The 17,015-nt window shown below is 29.3% G+C and overlaps 2 protein-coding genes across 3 annotated transcripts; one reads left to right on the plus strand and one right to left on the minus strand.

The window, feature by feature from the left end:
* Positions 1-1,767: 1,767 nt before the first annotated feature.
* LOC103569481 (uncharacterized) lies at positions 1,768-5,121 on the minus strand. The gene is made up of 3 exons (XM_008546797.3): positions 4,814-5,121; positions 4,311-4,501; positions 1,768-4,223 (listed from the first exon to the last, which is right to left on the minus strand). Exons 1-3 carry the CDS (start codon positions 5,065-5,067, stop codon positions 4,015-4,017), a joined length of 654 nt encoding a protein of 217 aa, XP_008545019.1. The 5' UTR covers positions 5,068-5,121; the 3' UTR covers positions 1,768-4,014.
* A 277-nt stretch (positions 5,122-5,398) lies between these two features.
* LOC103569479 (protein no-on-transient A) lies at positions 5,399-16,623 on the plus strand. Of its 2 annotated transcripts, XR_008404029.1 has the most exons (15): positions 5,401-5,818; positions 6,022-6,273; positions 6,468-6,686; positions 6,889-7,190; positions 7,629-7,924; positions 8,173-8,363; positions 8,438-8,534; positions 8,648-8,667; positions 15,017-15,141; positions 15,373-15,439; positions 15,605-15,659; positions 15,850-15,903; positions 16,075-16,147; positions 16,331-16,389; positions 16,579-16,623. XR_008404029.1 is itself a non-coding variant. In XM_053740858.1 (9 exons), exons 1-9 carry the CDS (start codon positions 5,615-5,617, stop codon positions 11,506-11,508), a joined length of 1,827 nt encoding a protein of 608 aa, XP_053596833.1. In that variant the 5' UTR covers positions 5,399-5,614; the 3' UTR covers positions 11,509-12,234. The 2 variants fall into 2 exon arrangements, 1 of the variants encoding a protein (XP_053596833.1); XM_053740858.1 differs by lacking the exons at positions 15,017-15,141; positions 15,373-15,439; positions 15,605-15,659; ... (2 more) ...; positions 16,331-16,389; positions 16,579-16,623 and adding an exon at positions 11,263-12,234 and having other exon boundaries at positions 5,399-5,818.
* The last annotated feature ends 392 nt before the right edge of the window (positions 16,624-17,015 follow it).

Raw genomic sequence — 17,015 nt, forward strand, 5'->3', positions numbered from 1 at the left:
TTACATAACTTTTATTTCTAAGAATTTATATTTTTTTTCTCACAAGAAAAATATAAAAAATTATTATTTATTTTTAAAATTTAAAAGTACATAATCATATAAATTTGTAGTGAAATTAAAAATAATGTTGAGTAATGACACTTGAAAATTAAATTGCCGGTTAGTAATCGTTAAAAGTTATTATGAAATTCGCTGATGGTTATATCAAGGTATTAATTAACGTAAGCTCGACGGTTCGAGTCTACTTGAGGATATTTTTTCACTCAAATAAATTTAATTATAAATAAAAATCTGCCAGCAGCATAACATCATAAGATAAACAAGATTTAAATATTTATTAGCCCATCAAATATAAACTTATTTATTTTTTTATTAAAAATACTAGCGGAATTTATTATCAGGTAAATATATTTTATAGTTTATTATTACAAGCGATAATTGTTTTTAGTGAGCTGTCTGATATGACGAGTTTGTTTTTTAAAATTATAAATGCAGCAGATAATAGATAAATAAAATATATATGAGTAATTTATAATTAGATTTTATTTAGTCTGATTACATCGGCTAGTAATATTTATCTAGGCCACAAAGTGTTAAAATGTGTCACCGTGATGTGTTGTGATGCCGACGATGATGCTCTCGCGGGAATAAACGTAAGGACACACGTTTTAATTCACAGAACATTTTCTATTGCCAGAAAATTTAAACGTGGACACGCTCGAAGAAATGATGCGTTTCCATGATTGATAGCAATAAACTTTTTTTATCATCAATAATCTCGAGTGACGCACGTCACCCGGACACTAACTGATCAAAACGATGAGGCAAACGCGAAAAATACCCCGCTAAATTTTATTTTACCAAACACTCGTACCATTATAATTTATAATACACCAGAGGATTACTAAGTTACAAAAGAGTGACTACTGCAGTACTAAATCCTCGGTTAAATAAATTAAAACCACATGCTAAGTACAAAAGAAACGAAAAATATAACGTCTAAAACACGTCATGGCTCAGCTAACTTAAAAAGAGTAAACGAGACGGGAAAATTAATGATAATTTCGTCGCGGAGAAAAATCTACGAGGAAAAAAATTCCATATGATGGATTATTTTTTTTATATACATCGTAAAAAGGCTTTTAGATATTTCCATGAATTAATTGAAATATTTTCCTGTCATACATGCATACATATTTATATATTTTCCCAGAAAAAAACATTCATTTTCAGCCATGACAAATTTTATCTTTCGCTGACTAAATCTCTGCGAGTTCTTTATTCCCTTCTTCCTTATATATTCAAATACATATACATCTATATATCTATATATTTATTTACTTTACATATATGATGAACAAGTAAATAAATAAGCAGAAGCCAATGACCACCCGCGAGCTTTATAATTTTTAAAGCAAATTTAACCAGACGGAACTAATGACAAGATACTTGTACTGCTACCGTTATTATTAAATATACACATATATATTTATATATATATGTAGATACATAGAATAGGAGAAAATAAAAAGAAAATGGGCCAGGTTTTAAGGGATGATGATGAGATCTATAAAATTCTATTTTAAGAAGGGCTGGGACTTTTTGTCCGAGGGTGAGCCCGTGCTTATAAATCTAAAAATATATATATTTTCGTAGAATAAGTATAAAAGATGTAAGTTTTCTTTTCTTTTATATTTTTTTATGAGAGCAGCTTCCCGTCGTTATAAATATATTTATATATGTTATATGTATGTATAAGATCCAGAGTATAATTAAATTAAACGTGATTAAATAATGCTTTTTTTAACGCTACCGTTAATTTAATCAACGGCTCAAACTAAATATATATACCGATCCATAAATTCTAATTAAATTGTTACTAAATTTCGAGTCGGTATTTATCAACGGTTTTAACACCCGAGATTATCCTCACGTTTAAACGTTCAAATAACCAAAGCGCTATCGTAATTTCCTCTCAAACTATCAACATTCGCTTGCTTTCACTTTATTTTATTAAAAAGAAAAAAAAATATCCAAAAGGGGAATCCGCTTAACGAATCGGTGATCGCGAACAAATAAATCCAGACTAGCCGATGTAAGCCACTCGTTCTCGTTCTGAGTGATAAAATCATACTTTATATAACAATATTTTAAATATTTCTAATATTAGATTGTGTGAAAAGTACTTAATATTTATTTTATAAATTCCTATATGAATTATTCAAGCACGACAATAAATCACACTCGGAAAGTACAAACTCTCGGCTCTGCTTCATTTATTTAACTTGCAGTAAACCAAATTAACTAAATATTTTTAAATATACCCAGTAATAGTTACTGATCTTTTTTTAATTTTAAAACCACCCGTGACATATTTTATTAACCGACGGTTAATTTCATCAGATCGTATCATGTCCCATTTTTTTTTTTTTATTTTCAATCTGCATCCGAGATATTTTTATTTAATTAAATCTAACCAACGGCCAATTATTTTTTTATATTTACTCCGACTATTTTCAGTTAAATTTTTTTACCCGCGAAAATTATATTTTTAAAATTCAATATATGTAGATATCTTAGTTGGGGAAAGATGGCCATGCAAAATTTATAAATTAAAATTTACAGACAAAACGGACCTTCCAGAATTTTTTTAACTAAGGGGCAAAACGGACATGTCTATTTATCATTTATTATAAATTAGGAAACTGAAATGACAAGCTGATAAATAAAATTGAGTAATTTAATACTTATGCAAGTCGAGCAGAGTAAAGGGTACAATAATAAAAATTACGACAGTGCGTAAAACAAATATCAAATTTCATAAGAGAAAGTGTGATAATTATCAAACCCTGGGTTCTAAAAAAGGATTAAATGAGTCGACATATAAATTTAAATACTGGCCACGACCGCGAGTAATTTTATATCACAATAAAAATACAGATGACAAATATCATTTCGAGACACGGTAAATGTATACATACATATAAATAAAATAAAAAATACATGTATATATATATATTCAGAAGATCGAATAGGTGAGAGCTTGTGAGAATTGAGATGAAAAAAGCGGGAGGAAAGGAGTGAGCGCGTGACGTCAGGATTGTCATGGCAACACCCCCAAGTACTCAGCAGTATATTCACAGTGTGTTGATTGTAGAGTTCATTCTGCTCTCATCGACTATAAAGAAATCTGGCATTAGGAATAGCCGTCCAAATGTCATGTCCATCACTATCCACATACATTGTATTCTTATATATCATATATTTAATCGACGATTAACAATCAAATTTTCCAGGGCTTAGAAAATCTCTCCCTGCGTAAACTTTTACTTTTCTCAGCATCACGCACTCGGTAAATTATTTAAATAATAATTAACGGCTGATAAATATATATGTATATTTATATTTAATATGCATATTAATAACAAATTGTGTGGGTATTTTTGCACATACATTTAGACACGAGTAACCCACGCAACTGGCCTATGCTTAAGTATATTTTTCAAGTTCATGTCGTAATACTGATATAATAATGGAGCGCATCGTGTAAAGAAATGGTTTTAACTCTTTTAAATTACCCAACATATATAAATATATATAGACTCATACATTTATTACGAGATGGCTATAAATATTGAGGTAAATGCACCAGTAATACATTTAATGTCCCGATGTTTAAATCAAATTATCTGTTAATATTTAAAATTGCTCTGCCATCCGCTCGAGTAGGAAATTATATTTTATTATTATAAATTACTGATTAATTTTTTATCAAGCTATTTTAATTTCATTTATCAACCTTATGAATGATTGATAACGTTCATCAAATATTTATTGAGATATTAAAAAATTGCTTTTTAAAATTGTCAGATATTTTTAAATGTCAGGGGAAAAAATTTAAGTGATTGGATCTGCATCAAAATGAACTCAGCGTATAAATAATGCGATAATTAAAATCTATCAATACTTGATTTAACTTATCATCTAAAATATATATATGTCAGTGTTGGAAGTTTATTTCAATCTTTCCCATATTCTGTCAAACTCATCATTGAAAGGATAAACGAGTTTTTTCTGGTTGGTAATAATTATTCCGTCGTAATTTCCAAAGAAAGCCTGCATTGTCCAGTTAGTGCTCCCGTAAATCAGAGTCTGCTTATCACTTACGGTGAATTTATGATGCATTAATGAGGCCTTTGATCGCTGGATCCTCACTTTAATGCCTAATAAATAAACCCGTGTTGAGAATAATTATTGTGCTGGCGATTGAGTGGCAATTATTTTTTTTTTTTTTAAATTTAAATAAATACCTGTACGTCTCAGACGCGTCAACTGATCTCCACATGCTGAATTTTCTGACATACTGGCGTCAGCAATAACTCGGACGTTTACTTTCCTCTTGTGGGCACGCGAAATCGCGTTTATTATTTCCTGACATGTTACGATGTACATACAGACATCCAGGGTCTTGGTACTGCTGTCCATGTAATGAATTATGCGACTGAAAATAAATAATACAAATTTTAAATTTAAAAAAAAAAACATTTGAACATTTTTTTTTTTTTTTCAATGAATAAATTGGAAAAAAAAAAAAATAAATAAAAAAATGCACATGTAGCAAATTAAAAAAACTTTAGGTGCAATTTTCTCAAACTTTTTTTTTTTTAAATTTAATTAAAAAAAAAAAAAAAATCAAAAATTGAACGTCGGCTAACTTTAGTATCATTTAAAAATATGCGTAAAAAATTGAAAAAATTCGTATTTAGAAAATTTGTTGATAAAATAAAATAATAATAAATAATTGAAAAATTACTTGATACAATTGATAGGACATCTTGAACCACATGGTCGTTTCCTCGATGCGTGCGCTCGGCATCCCATTGAATCTTCAGCAAAAAAAAATACTTCACTTATCAGTTTATTATTTTCATCTTCTTTATCTTTATCTTCATCTTCAATACTCAGTACTTTGTCTCTTAAATAATTTTTCCACAGTTTCCAAATTAATTCTGTGGTAATTAATCCGGTTGCAGTGTAGATTGTTATAGATATTAATTTATTCATCATTAAGACAATTAATTGCGGCAAGTGCAAGAATGAATACAAGCTCGATTGTTTATTCCGTTCTTTGTTCACGAGTGTAGAAAAGGCGGGATAACCGAGTACTCGACAATGGCACCAACTACAGAATAATTTCTTGAAATTTATGATAAATTACCGACAGTCAGCCGGTGAGAAATTTGACTTTTCAAATTCGGCGCTAGTGCGGATACTTTGTGTTGCGCAGTTGCTATAAATTAATCCAATGACGTGTCAACGTGATGGGATTTGATTGGCTAGCAGTGATCCCAGAATTCTTTGCGTTTGAGTAATGAAGAGTGGGAAGTTTACCCTCCATCAGCTCACAGCTCACCCTTTCCGCTCTCTCTTTGTCCGTTGTCGCCGTCGAGTACAGTTCGTTTTCGTATCCTAGTGCTCAGTACTAGCTTTATATTTTCTACGTCTTCATAAGCCGCGTCGTGCTTATGAAGCCATTGTTATTGAATTAAAATTTTTTTATGGTTCACTGATAAATTATAAGTAATAAATATTAAATATCAGTCATTAATTAACAATGGACACTGAGACTAAACCGGAAAACGTGAATCCGTCTCAGGAAAATAGCAATGACAATAATCAGCGGCAAGGACAGAATCAAGGTGGTGGCGGTGGTGGTGGAGGCGGAGGAGGCCGTGGAGGACGTGGTCGTAAAGGTTCCAGATTTTCTGGTGGCCGAGGTGGAGGTGGTGGAGGTGGACAAAGAAATAATGACATGCAGGTAATTCATTTTTTCAAAAATTAAATTCCACCTAATTAGAATTTTGTAGCGTCGGTTTTCGGCGCCATTTTCTTTACCACGCGGTGCGTGCACAGTATGGCTGCCATTTTTAATTCATTAATTTTTTTAAACTTAATTATCTGCAAATTATTTTCAGTAGGTTATTAATTGTAATTTCATTTGATTTTTTTTTTTTTTTAAAGATGAAAATGAACGACTCTATGATGGACGATCAGGGTATGCCTGATAACATGGGAGCGGGTATCATGGGTGCAGGACCGCCAGGTCATGATGGTGGCGATGGTCGTGATGGTAGAGGCGATGGCCGCGGAGGTGATGGTCGTGGTGATAACCGAGGAAGCGGTGGCCGCGGCGGAGGAGGCCGTGGAGGCGGACGCGGTGGTCGTGGAGGTGGTGGTGGCGGTGACAGGAATATGGGAAACAGATCTCAGGAGGTAAATTTTTTTTTTTAGGATTTTCAAATTCAAATATTTATGAGTGTAAATTTAGCAGACAAAATCCATTTTTAAATTTTTTTGTCAAAATTATATTTTATTCTAAAATGTAAAAAATTGTCAGATGCCCGCCAACTTTGCTGATATATATTTACACCTGAATACCTTGAAATTTATTTTTAATTCTGTCGTAGGACCGATTAATGGAGAGAATAATGAGTCTCAATGGACCGACACACGATCTTCCGCCTCAAGACACCGCGGAAAAAAAATTCAGTGGCCGCAACCGTCTGTACGTGGGTAATTTGACCAACGACATCAGCGAGGAAGAGATCAAAAGCATGTTCAGCCCGTATGGAGAAATATCCGAGCTGTTTGTCAACAAGGAAAAGAATTTCGCATTTCTTCGAATGGTAAATTTCCTCAATTTTATTCTTATTATAATTTTTTTTTTAATCCAAAGAATTCTGGATCTAAATGATTATAAAAATTACCGTCTGAGCTTTAGTGATAATACCCCACGGCTGCTTTTTTTTAAAAGTTATGATACTGTTACAAAAAAAAATATTTATTGTATTGAATCCTGGACTTCGGAGTAACGAAAAAAATTTATAGGATTACAGAATAAATGCTGAGAAAGCCAAGCATGAGTTGGATGGAACGATGCGCAAAGGCCGTCCAATAAGAGTGAGATTTTCTCCACACTCTTCGGCGATAAAAGTCAAAAATCTCACACCCTGGGTGTCCAATGAGTTACTGGAGAAATCCTTCAGCGTTTTCGGTGAAATAGAACGAGCTATTGTCATCGTTGACGACAGAGGAAAGAGCATGGGCGAGGGGATTGTCGAATACGTACGCAAACCATCTGCTCAAATGGCTCTCAGAAAATGTAACGAAGGCTGTTACTTCCTCACTGCGTAAGTTTTTTTTATTTTTACTCAATAGGTACCCCGACGCCACGCTTGTTTGATTTATTTTTGATTATACAAGTGCCAAATATTACTTTTGATTAGGGGAAAATTAATAGTCCGAATAGGAAGCATGGTTTAAATTATTACATTTTACTGTGTGCCAAAAATTCGGATACACTTTCAATAATATCAATATATTTTTTTTATGATCCTAAAGTTAGCAGATTCAAAATTTTCGGATTTTTTTTCTTATCAAATAAATTACAAAAAAAAGAAACTAAAAATATGCACATGTAGGAAATTTAATGAACTATATGTCCAATTTTTTCAAATATTTTTTTTTTTAAAAACTCCACAAATTATTGAACGTCGGCTAACTTTAGTATTATTTTTTTTATTCTTATAATTTATTTATTTATGTAAATTTATTTATTATTTTTATAGATCATTAAGACCGGTCGTTGTCGAGTCACTCGAGCAACAAGATGACATTGACGGTTACCCAGACAAAAATATTCCACGGAAAAATCCTGACTTCTTCAAAGCCCGTGAAATCGGACCACGATTCGCTCAACCCGGCAGCTTTGAACACGAGTACGGAACAAGATGGAAGCAATTGCACGAGTTGTACAAACAAAAAGAAAAGGCGCTCAAACGTGAAATGGCCATGGAGGAAGAAAAACTCGAAGCTCAAATGGAGTTCGCTAGATACGAGCACGAAACCGAGTTACTTCGTGAACGTAAGTTTCCCTGCTCTTAAATTTATTCAAATCACATCCCTGCCGCCACGCTTGAGTGATTTACTTTATAATCATCAAGTGCCAAATGTATAATTAAACCAGGGTAGAGTAAAATAAGTCCCAATCAGGAAGCACGATTGTATTCTAATTGCTTTACGTGTGCCAAAACTTTTGGGAACAATCGACTATTTAAATAATTTATTTTATTTAAATAAATTACTATTTTTTACTCATGATTTCATTTACAGAGCTACGTATTCGGGAAGCAGACCGCGAAAGACAGAAGCGCGAGTGGGAAATGAAGGAGCGACAAGCTCAGGAACGACGGTCACGTGAAGAAGAAGTTCAACGCCGTCAGCAAGAAGAAATGGCCATGAGAATTCGTCGTCAAGAAGAAGAATTACACAGACGTCAGCAAGAAAATAATCTTTTCATGCAGGTTCGTAATCTCACTCAGGAAAATTTCTGATCAATAATTTTATTTTACTAATGAACGTTTTTTAATTTTTACAGGAACAGGCAATGCGCGGCGGAGGTGGTGGTGGCGGTGGTAACAAAAATTACGACACCGCTGGTCCCAACGACCGAGACGTTTATCCCGGACCAGATGGTAAATATTTTTTTCTATAACTTGATACTCATAAAACCCAACAATCAGTCTCATCGCCCACTTGTTTCTGTCGCGATTCTGAAGCTAAAACAATTTTTTTTTTTATGTTACAGGCGGAAACAACTTGCCAGTGGTAACGTATTTTTATTCTTTTAAACTAAAAATTATTTTTCTTGAATTAAATTTCTTTTTCTCATACATTAGTTGATAATCATGCTCATACTCGTATCACTTGAAATCAATTGACGTTTCAGTGTTAACATTCTAGTCAAAAAAAAAAGTAATATTTTTTTAACAAAATTACGATTTAAATAATCCGAGGATCGAAATTTAATAATCGCTAGAAATTGCTCGTAGTTATTTTTATTTATCGATAACAGTCGATATTAATTTTTAATTTTTTTTTTTTTTTTTGCATGATAAGATGAAAGACATGAATAAATTTGTCCGTAATCTAAATGCGCGTTAACTCTTCTGATGAACATGATGCTAACAGAGTTCTTGTGCCTGCAATACAGTTCATTACTCTCTGCTCACTGCGCAAAGTAATTTTTAATTATTTTAAAAAATTATCTGGTTTCTGTTGAAATAAAATTTTTAAATTAGAACATAACCGCATGGAGTTATCGGCTGGCATTTATCTTGATTTGCGATACGTTCGCTTACACAATTACTAAAATATATATCTATATATACCATCGGTAAAATTACTCAAACAAAATTAATTAATATTTTTATGCCTCAACATCAGCGTGCAAGTTTTTGCACAAAAAAATTTATTTTATTTAAACATTTATTTTTATAAATCATTTGGAATTTAATCGGCTGCCCTGAATACAATATATGTATATATATCATATATATGTATATGAATAAATTTATGTATATTAAATTATACATTAAATTTTGTACTCCCGGTAGTCGGCTCGAAAATTTTAACTGCTGAGCAGTTGATTATTGATAAGAATTATTTTTCTTGGGGAGGGAAAAAAATAAACGAAAAATTTATAAATTTTATAAAAGAGTTCACTCTTTAATTTAATGACCATAAAAATCTGACTACGTACAGCAAATGTACAAACCAGTAGTCGAGGAGTTTAATTTTTATATAAAATTGATAATCAATTTTTGTTACAATGGACCGCGCAATTCGTATGTCTTAATAGGCAGCTTAATGATAAGATTAATTATCTCTTGATTGTTTATTTAAAACAGAAAGAAAAATAATTTCAACATGTCAGGATCGATATCTCCATGTGTGCAGGCAAAGACTCTGTTTTATATCTCTGAGTGCATTTGTTTCCTGGTAAAAAAAAAACTAGCTGTAATGATACTTGATTATTTTTATACAGGTTTACAACCATCTTGTCTAATTATACAGACCACAAAAAAATGCCCAACCATTTTTATTTTAATCATAAGGAATTGCGTCGTAGTGTTTTACGTCTTAGGTAGACTAGAGTTGAATTAATATATACAAATTTATTATCGAAAGTTTTAATTATTTTGAGTTGACAAAGTGACCCTGATCAAGTCTCTTAGCTACTCATTGTAATTATTGATCTTTCAATATTCATTTTAATTAAATAATTAATATAAATATATCAAAGTCCTTGTCAGTAAATCTTCAAACTCCATTTTTTTCACAGGATGAAATGATTAAATTATTACTGTAATTTATTTTAATTAAGCGGTAAAAAATCATAATTTTTAACTAATTGGGAGCGACATATTGATAATCAAAGTGGGTGTCTCCTTTATCTCTTAGTCAAAGTATATTAGGTGAAATATCTCTGTAAAAATATTAATTTACGCCCCTACCAATCGAGAAATTGAGATATTAGTGGCAAATATTTCACTTTATATATTTTGGCTGGTGTAAAATGAGGGAGAGACATCAAAGTGCGCGTAATTAACATGTAGGTCGGATTACTCTAAACAAATTCATTTTTACATATATTTGGAATAGCTATTGGTAGAATCATTCCACAGACCAATGGGTTGTAGGAACAACTATCCTAGTTACAAATGTTTAAGGTGATTGGAGTTGAAGACAGAGCACACTAGATAATACAACTGCCTCAAATTCCAAAAGTACTGACTAATTATCGTAAACAAAAATGACAATTTTATTTAAAATTTCGAGCTAGGAGGTTTTCTACTAGGACATTGATATATTACAATAATTGATATCTTTCGACAAATGGGACATAACTGTGATGAATAGTCTCGTTGACGTGGTGCATGAACTTTATAGTATAAAAGTATAATTATTTATCGGCAATGCGTCGTTGGGCATTTTTGTCGGTTAAATATATACTGTATAACTTATGATAAATCCGAAGGACTTTAACAAGTAGCGATCTAGCGATCTGCTTTGAACCTCTTAAATATATTAAGTATCGTAATGAAATCGCGTGTTAATGTTAACAAAAAAGATTGTTATGACGGTTAAATTATTCTCTAACATTATTTTTTTCCCCTTTCTTTTCTATGTGATATTGACGATGATCTGCTGCTGTGTGATGGATGGTCACCTTTAATCAAAAAACCATAATAAATCTATTTATGGTTAACATCCCAATAATCTTCAATGCAATTACACTATTAAACGTTTAAATGTAAACGTTTTAATTACCGTGACTTCGTCGTATATTTAAACTTTGAAAAATTATTTTTTTATACAAAAAAAAAAAAAAAAAAAAATATGAAAATTGTAAACAATTAGGATCCTAAATCGTTCATGGACGCGTATAATAATATGGATCGTGCGAATCACGGTACCGGGGGTTATGATGATCGTGGACCAATAATGGACCTTATGGATATGCGGGTTGATATGAACAACATGGGTGGCGTTGGCGGCGGTGGTAACAATCGTGGTAATAACGGAGTTGGTGGTGGTGGTCGTTGGCAAGGCGGCAATGACCGTAATCGTCAGGAAGAATTTCCAAATAAACGACGACGTTATTAGACACGATCACTAATTTAAAAACCTGATAAATTAATATATTAATTAATTAATTAATAAACAATTAATCATTTATTATAATGATAATAATAATAATGATAATATGATTACGAAATATGGAAAAGGATAAACTCAGATAAAAGGACAGTATTACCGATATGTGTGTAGAACGATTATAAATTGATAATCTTAATTATCATGACTCCATTATTATCATTATTATTTTTTTTTCAATGCAATCAATTGGAAAATTACCGTCTTGATTGATATCGGCCGTAATTATTTCCTGTAAATTCGTACAGAAAAAGTAAATATTTAATTTTTAGACTAGAGATCCAGGTCTAGTCTAGATTTTGACCTAGATCTAGATCTATATTTATTAATAGGATCTATCTGTCATTTAAATTTATCATCAGGTTTATTTTGATGACTAAATCATCACATTAACTAACAAATATTAATTACTAACATGGTTTATATTATTATTATTATATTAAGTCTTAGATATTTCAATTTATTCATTAGAACAATGAGTAATTACTGTGCATGAGCACGCAAAATAAATCTTCCGTGAAACGTTTCCAATGTTATCTACTTAAAGGCAAATTAAGTTTAAATTTAAACAAAGAGAAATTAAAATTAATAAGTACGTTTATAATTAAAGGGATTATATATTTTAGAAATTTTTAATTGATACTAAAAATTGTAATAAATATCGATTAGTTTTTATATCATCGATTTATTTGAATCCTTTTAATTATACAGTAATTGATTAATTTAATAACAAGTAATTATGGTTTTAATTTCAATCAATTACAGTTAAGATAATTAGGTAAATGTGTTCTGATAGCTAGTCACTTTGAAAATTAAGTAGAGGTACCATTTTTGGACCTTTAGAATTTTATTTTAATTCTTAAAAAGAAATAAAATTTCCACTTTAATAGTGGGAGCAAAATATCTCTAATCATTCAAAAAATTAATTGTGATTGTGTCTTTTACAAATTAATTTATTTAAATTATTAAAGTGTCCTAAAAACGGTGCCTCTCCAATAATTTTTAAAATTGATCTTATACTTGTAATTTAAATTTAATTCAATTCCACTTAGCAGTATTTTTTTTCCGATAGTTTTTCACTATTTATTTTTCTATATGTATTTATTTTATTATTTTTACGCAAAAAAAAATTCTGGGGGGTATTTAATTAAATTAATTAATTAAAAAAAGTAATTAGGCGGAAATTAATAGCATTCATCAAATTATCTTGACACTGAATTGATTGGATGATAATTTTATATCATAAATAAAATAAACTTGAACTTATAAATAAAAATTCAATGATTACGTCATTGTAAGCTCAGAAAAAAAATCAGCAATTTTTTTTTTCTTTTTTGAAAATTAGTCTATAAGTCTGATAAACCGAAGCGAAATTATAATTTAATTATTATGTTTAGTAATGAGAGGAAATTTTTGTCCGTTATTTTTTTCGTTGAGGAATTTATTCTCAAAATAAATTATGCCATAAATAAGTACATGTATTAAGTACGCAAAGGTATCAATACATATAAATATATGACATGATTTACATATTAAATAGATATTAATTAGAGTTTTTTTGACTAGTAAGACATATAATTATTTATATAGTAATCAACTGAGATATATTTTTAATTTAATTGTCTTCACCTTAGATGTGAATCTGTCTCACGCTAATACTTATTATTAATTTGCTTGGATCAATTTATCAATAAAATCTCAAAAGCAAACCAACATTTATATTCCTTTTTTTTTTTTTTTTTTTTCATCAATACTATTTTTTTTTTTTTTTAAACATTTAATGAGATTGACAAAAATCTTTCTCTTGATCAATCAATTATTTAAATAAAATAAAAATCACAAGTACAAAAGCAACTAAAACTAGCTTTGGAAAAAAAGAACAAAAGTATTACAGTAACTACAAAATACTACAATATGAATTTTGAGCATTTGTTATTACAACATTCTTTAACGGCGGATGGGACATCAATCACAAGATAATCTTTCTTTCTTGAATCCACTAGTCAATGAATTCCACTAGTCCACTAATTATGAGGTGAGTAGATTGACAAAATGTTATTTCAAAATCTTATAATATTGAATTCAAATTGGGTGGGGTTTCTCTATACATCTATAGATTTGTCTGACCAACATCTGTAAATATTTTATTTCAGAACAGGAAAATTTAATTGACATTTTTTTAATGATCTTTTGGGGGGGAGTGAATTTTTTTTGTAATATATATTTTTTTACAGCAACTACTTTTTTATTTTATTTTATTTGAAATTTTTATCTTTTATACTTAAGGTATTACGGTAGACTTACATTTAATTTTCGTCATCGTCAAACGTCACTTATTTTTTTCGCGCCAAAAAAAAAAAATTAATCAATTTTTATTTTTTCCTAGACGAAAGACAAATTAAATAAAAATTATTTATTAAACCCCTGAGTCAAAATTTGACTAAAAATTATTAAAGTATTTTTCCAAATATTTGATAATTTTTTTCGACTTATAAAATTCAGTATTTTTATAAACTTTTCCTATAAAATTAAAAATTTTGTAATTAATTCTGTCATAATTTTAATTACTGGCTACAAATTATTATTTTTAATTAGTTTTCTTTTTTTTAAATTAAACTAAAAAATTAAAAGCTACCGTAGTACTTTAAAAAAAAAAAAAAAAAAAAAAAACTTATTATTTATTTAATGCAAAATAATATTTTGCGTCTTCTATCGTCTGCAGTTATGGAGAATGAATAGAAAAACTCTAATAAAAATGTAGGTATATAATCTATATATAATTAATCATAACAATGATTCATAAATATGAACAATGACCAATTAAAAATCTATCACTGATAATATAATAAATGATAAACGAGAAAACTAACTAATTTGTTGTTGTACAAGCAGCTCAGAGCTTGAATTGATACCGAAGACAACCTAAACATATATATATATATTTATACACTAGCTAATATCTGGTTGTCGCGGTTTGTTTTTTAAAAATCTGAGCTGTGTTAGGCAGTTGAATGACTTGTTGACACAATTAATAAACGTGAGCTTCAAATTTAAAATAATAGAAATATAAATAAAAATAAGGATGGGCTGGGGGTGGGAGGACTTAACATCTACTCCAGTATCAGATTGCCGATGGCAATTGTCTTCTCAATAGCGCTTCTTCGTACTGATAACAAATCACAATTATTTCATCTGATACTTTTTTTTGCTTTAAATTGATGCCGCAGATACTTTTATATTGTCGTCATAAATAATGAGCCGTATTCTTTGGAAATTGGTTTTCTCAACCATAAATATTTCACTTTACTTAATCATTATTATTTTATTTCTTTAATATATCGATAAACGATAAGTCTAAAAAAAAAATAAAAATACAAGTGAATGTTTTAAATAAAACTTGAAGTATAATAGAGTTGTTTAAGTGTAAATTATAATTATTTTTTTAACTCGATTCCAGGTCACAGTAATACCGATAGCAGCTGGTTGAGACATGGATTTATTTAAAAGTTAATCCCAGATGTTTAATATTCAAATCGATGTTTTTAACTGTCGACATTTCAAATCCATTGGATTTATAAATAAGTACGTATTATTTTTATTATTATTATAATTATTATTTATTTTTAAAAAAATCGGTCGAATATTTTTGTTAAATTCAAATTTATTTTTAAAATGATGATCACATCTTTCGGGGCTGATAAATATTGATGTCAAATTTTCCCAACGTGTACTGAAAAGATAATCAATTCAATTGCCAGTAATTAATATGCGTTATTGTTCTTATTACTAAAAAAAAATATATTTATTTTACAGATCAATAGCAAGCGAGGACGCCGCAAGATTTAATCGCGGGGTAGAAAGAAGCAATTTCATATTTTTTGTAAGTTTATTAAATGTCATATTTATTTAAGTTGATAAATTTATATGATGTTTACATCTTTCGGGACTGATTAATATTGATGTCAAATTTTACTGACTTATATTTTTTTTTATATTTAATTTTATTTTTTATGCAAGTGAATATTTATGAGTTTTTTTTTCATAGGAGTCAAAAATGATGTATGCAGATAAACTTCAAGACGGGGATGTACAAGTACTTGGTAAGTTAATATCAATGACAATTATATTTAGTCATTTATTTATTCAATGAATGACGAAGTATGAGGTGCCTGTAACCCTGATTAACAGTTGATGTCAATTCAATTTACACAGATTACTTTTTAAAATTATTATTTTATTTTCACTTATGGAAATCAAATTTTACATGATTGTTATTTATTTTTGATTCAGACCAGTGATGATGGAGGAGAGATTGAGTTTCGATGGATGTCTATTTAATAGTTGGTAAGTAAATTTCTAAAAATTGTATTCATTTATTTTATTTTTTATGTGATGCTTACATCTTTCGGGACTGATTAACATTGATGTCGAAATCTAAACTGATTATTTTATAAAAACATCACTAGATTTTTTCTCAATACAATTAAAAATTAAATAATAATTTTTCTCTTTTAGTCATCAGTGACGAAGACCTCAAATAGAAATGGCGTTTGCAGATAAGTTTCAAGACGGAATATGCAAGTACTTGGTAAGAATTTTGATGACAATTATATTTAGTCTTCAATTTGTTCAATGAATAACGATATGTCTATCTGATATACATTTCTGATAACCTCAATTTGATGTCAAAATTTTCTCAGATTCGTTTCTTTAAACAAATTTTTTTTTTTTTTTGTCTTCATTTGAAAATTAACTAAAATTTTTCTTACAGCTCCAACTTTCAGCAAGAAAATAAAATACCAGCCTCCAAATTTCAAAGAATTTTTATTGGTAAGAATTTCCTTCAATTTTTCAACCCCATATTATTGTAAAAAAAAATATAAATTTATCTGATGAGTAATTGGCTAGAGTCCTGATTAAAAGATGACACAATTTCGTTCACTTCCTGATTTTTTTTTTTACTCCTTACAATAATTAAAATTATTTAGTTCCCATATTAATTTAAAAAATTTGTTTCAGCAAACATCACCATCACCATCAAAAAAAAAAAAAAAAAAAAAAAAAAAAAAATTATAAATTGAAAAATAAAAAAATATGTATTGTCATATATTATGATAAATAAAATCAGGATAAATATAAACAAATATCAAAGCTTTGACAACATTATTTTTTATTAATTAACCGCAGAAAGCCTTCACTTACACCCTTCATATTCACACAAAAAAAATAATTTCCGGTTCGACAAAATTACAACTTATTTTCATACATTACATAAATATAAAGTCAATAATATATTCATATATTTATATTAAATGTGTGCTAAACAGTACAAAAATTATGTTAAACATTTAATAACTTTATGAAATAATTGGCGGTGATTTATTTTTTTTTAAAATTCATGATCATGATGTACAGTAAGTATGTGCATTAATATATATTAAAATAATATGAGATGC

The sequence above is a fragment of the Microplitis demolitor genome, chromosome 7 (assembly GCF_026212275.2).
Source record: "Microplitis demolitor isolate Queensland-Clemson2020A chromosome 7, iyMicDemo2.1a, whole genome shotgun sequence".
Lineage (NCBI taxonomy): Eukaryota > Metazoa > Arthropoda > Insecta > Hymenoptera > Braconidae > Microplitis > Microplitis demolitor.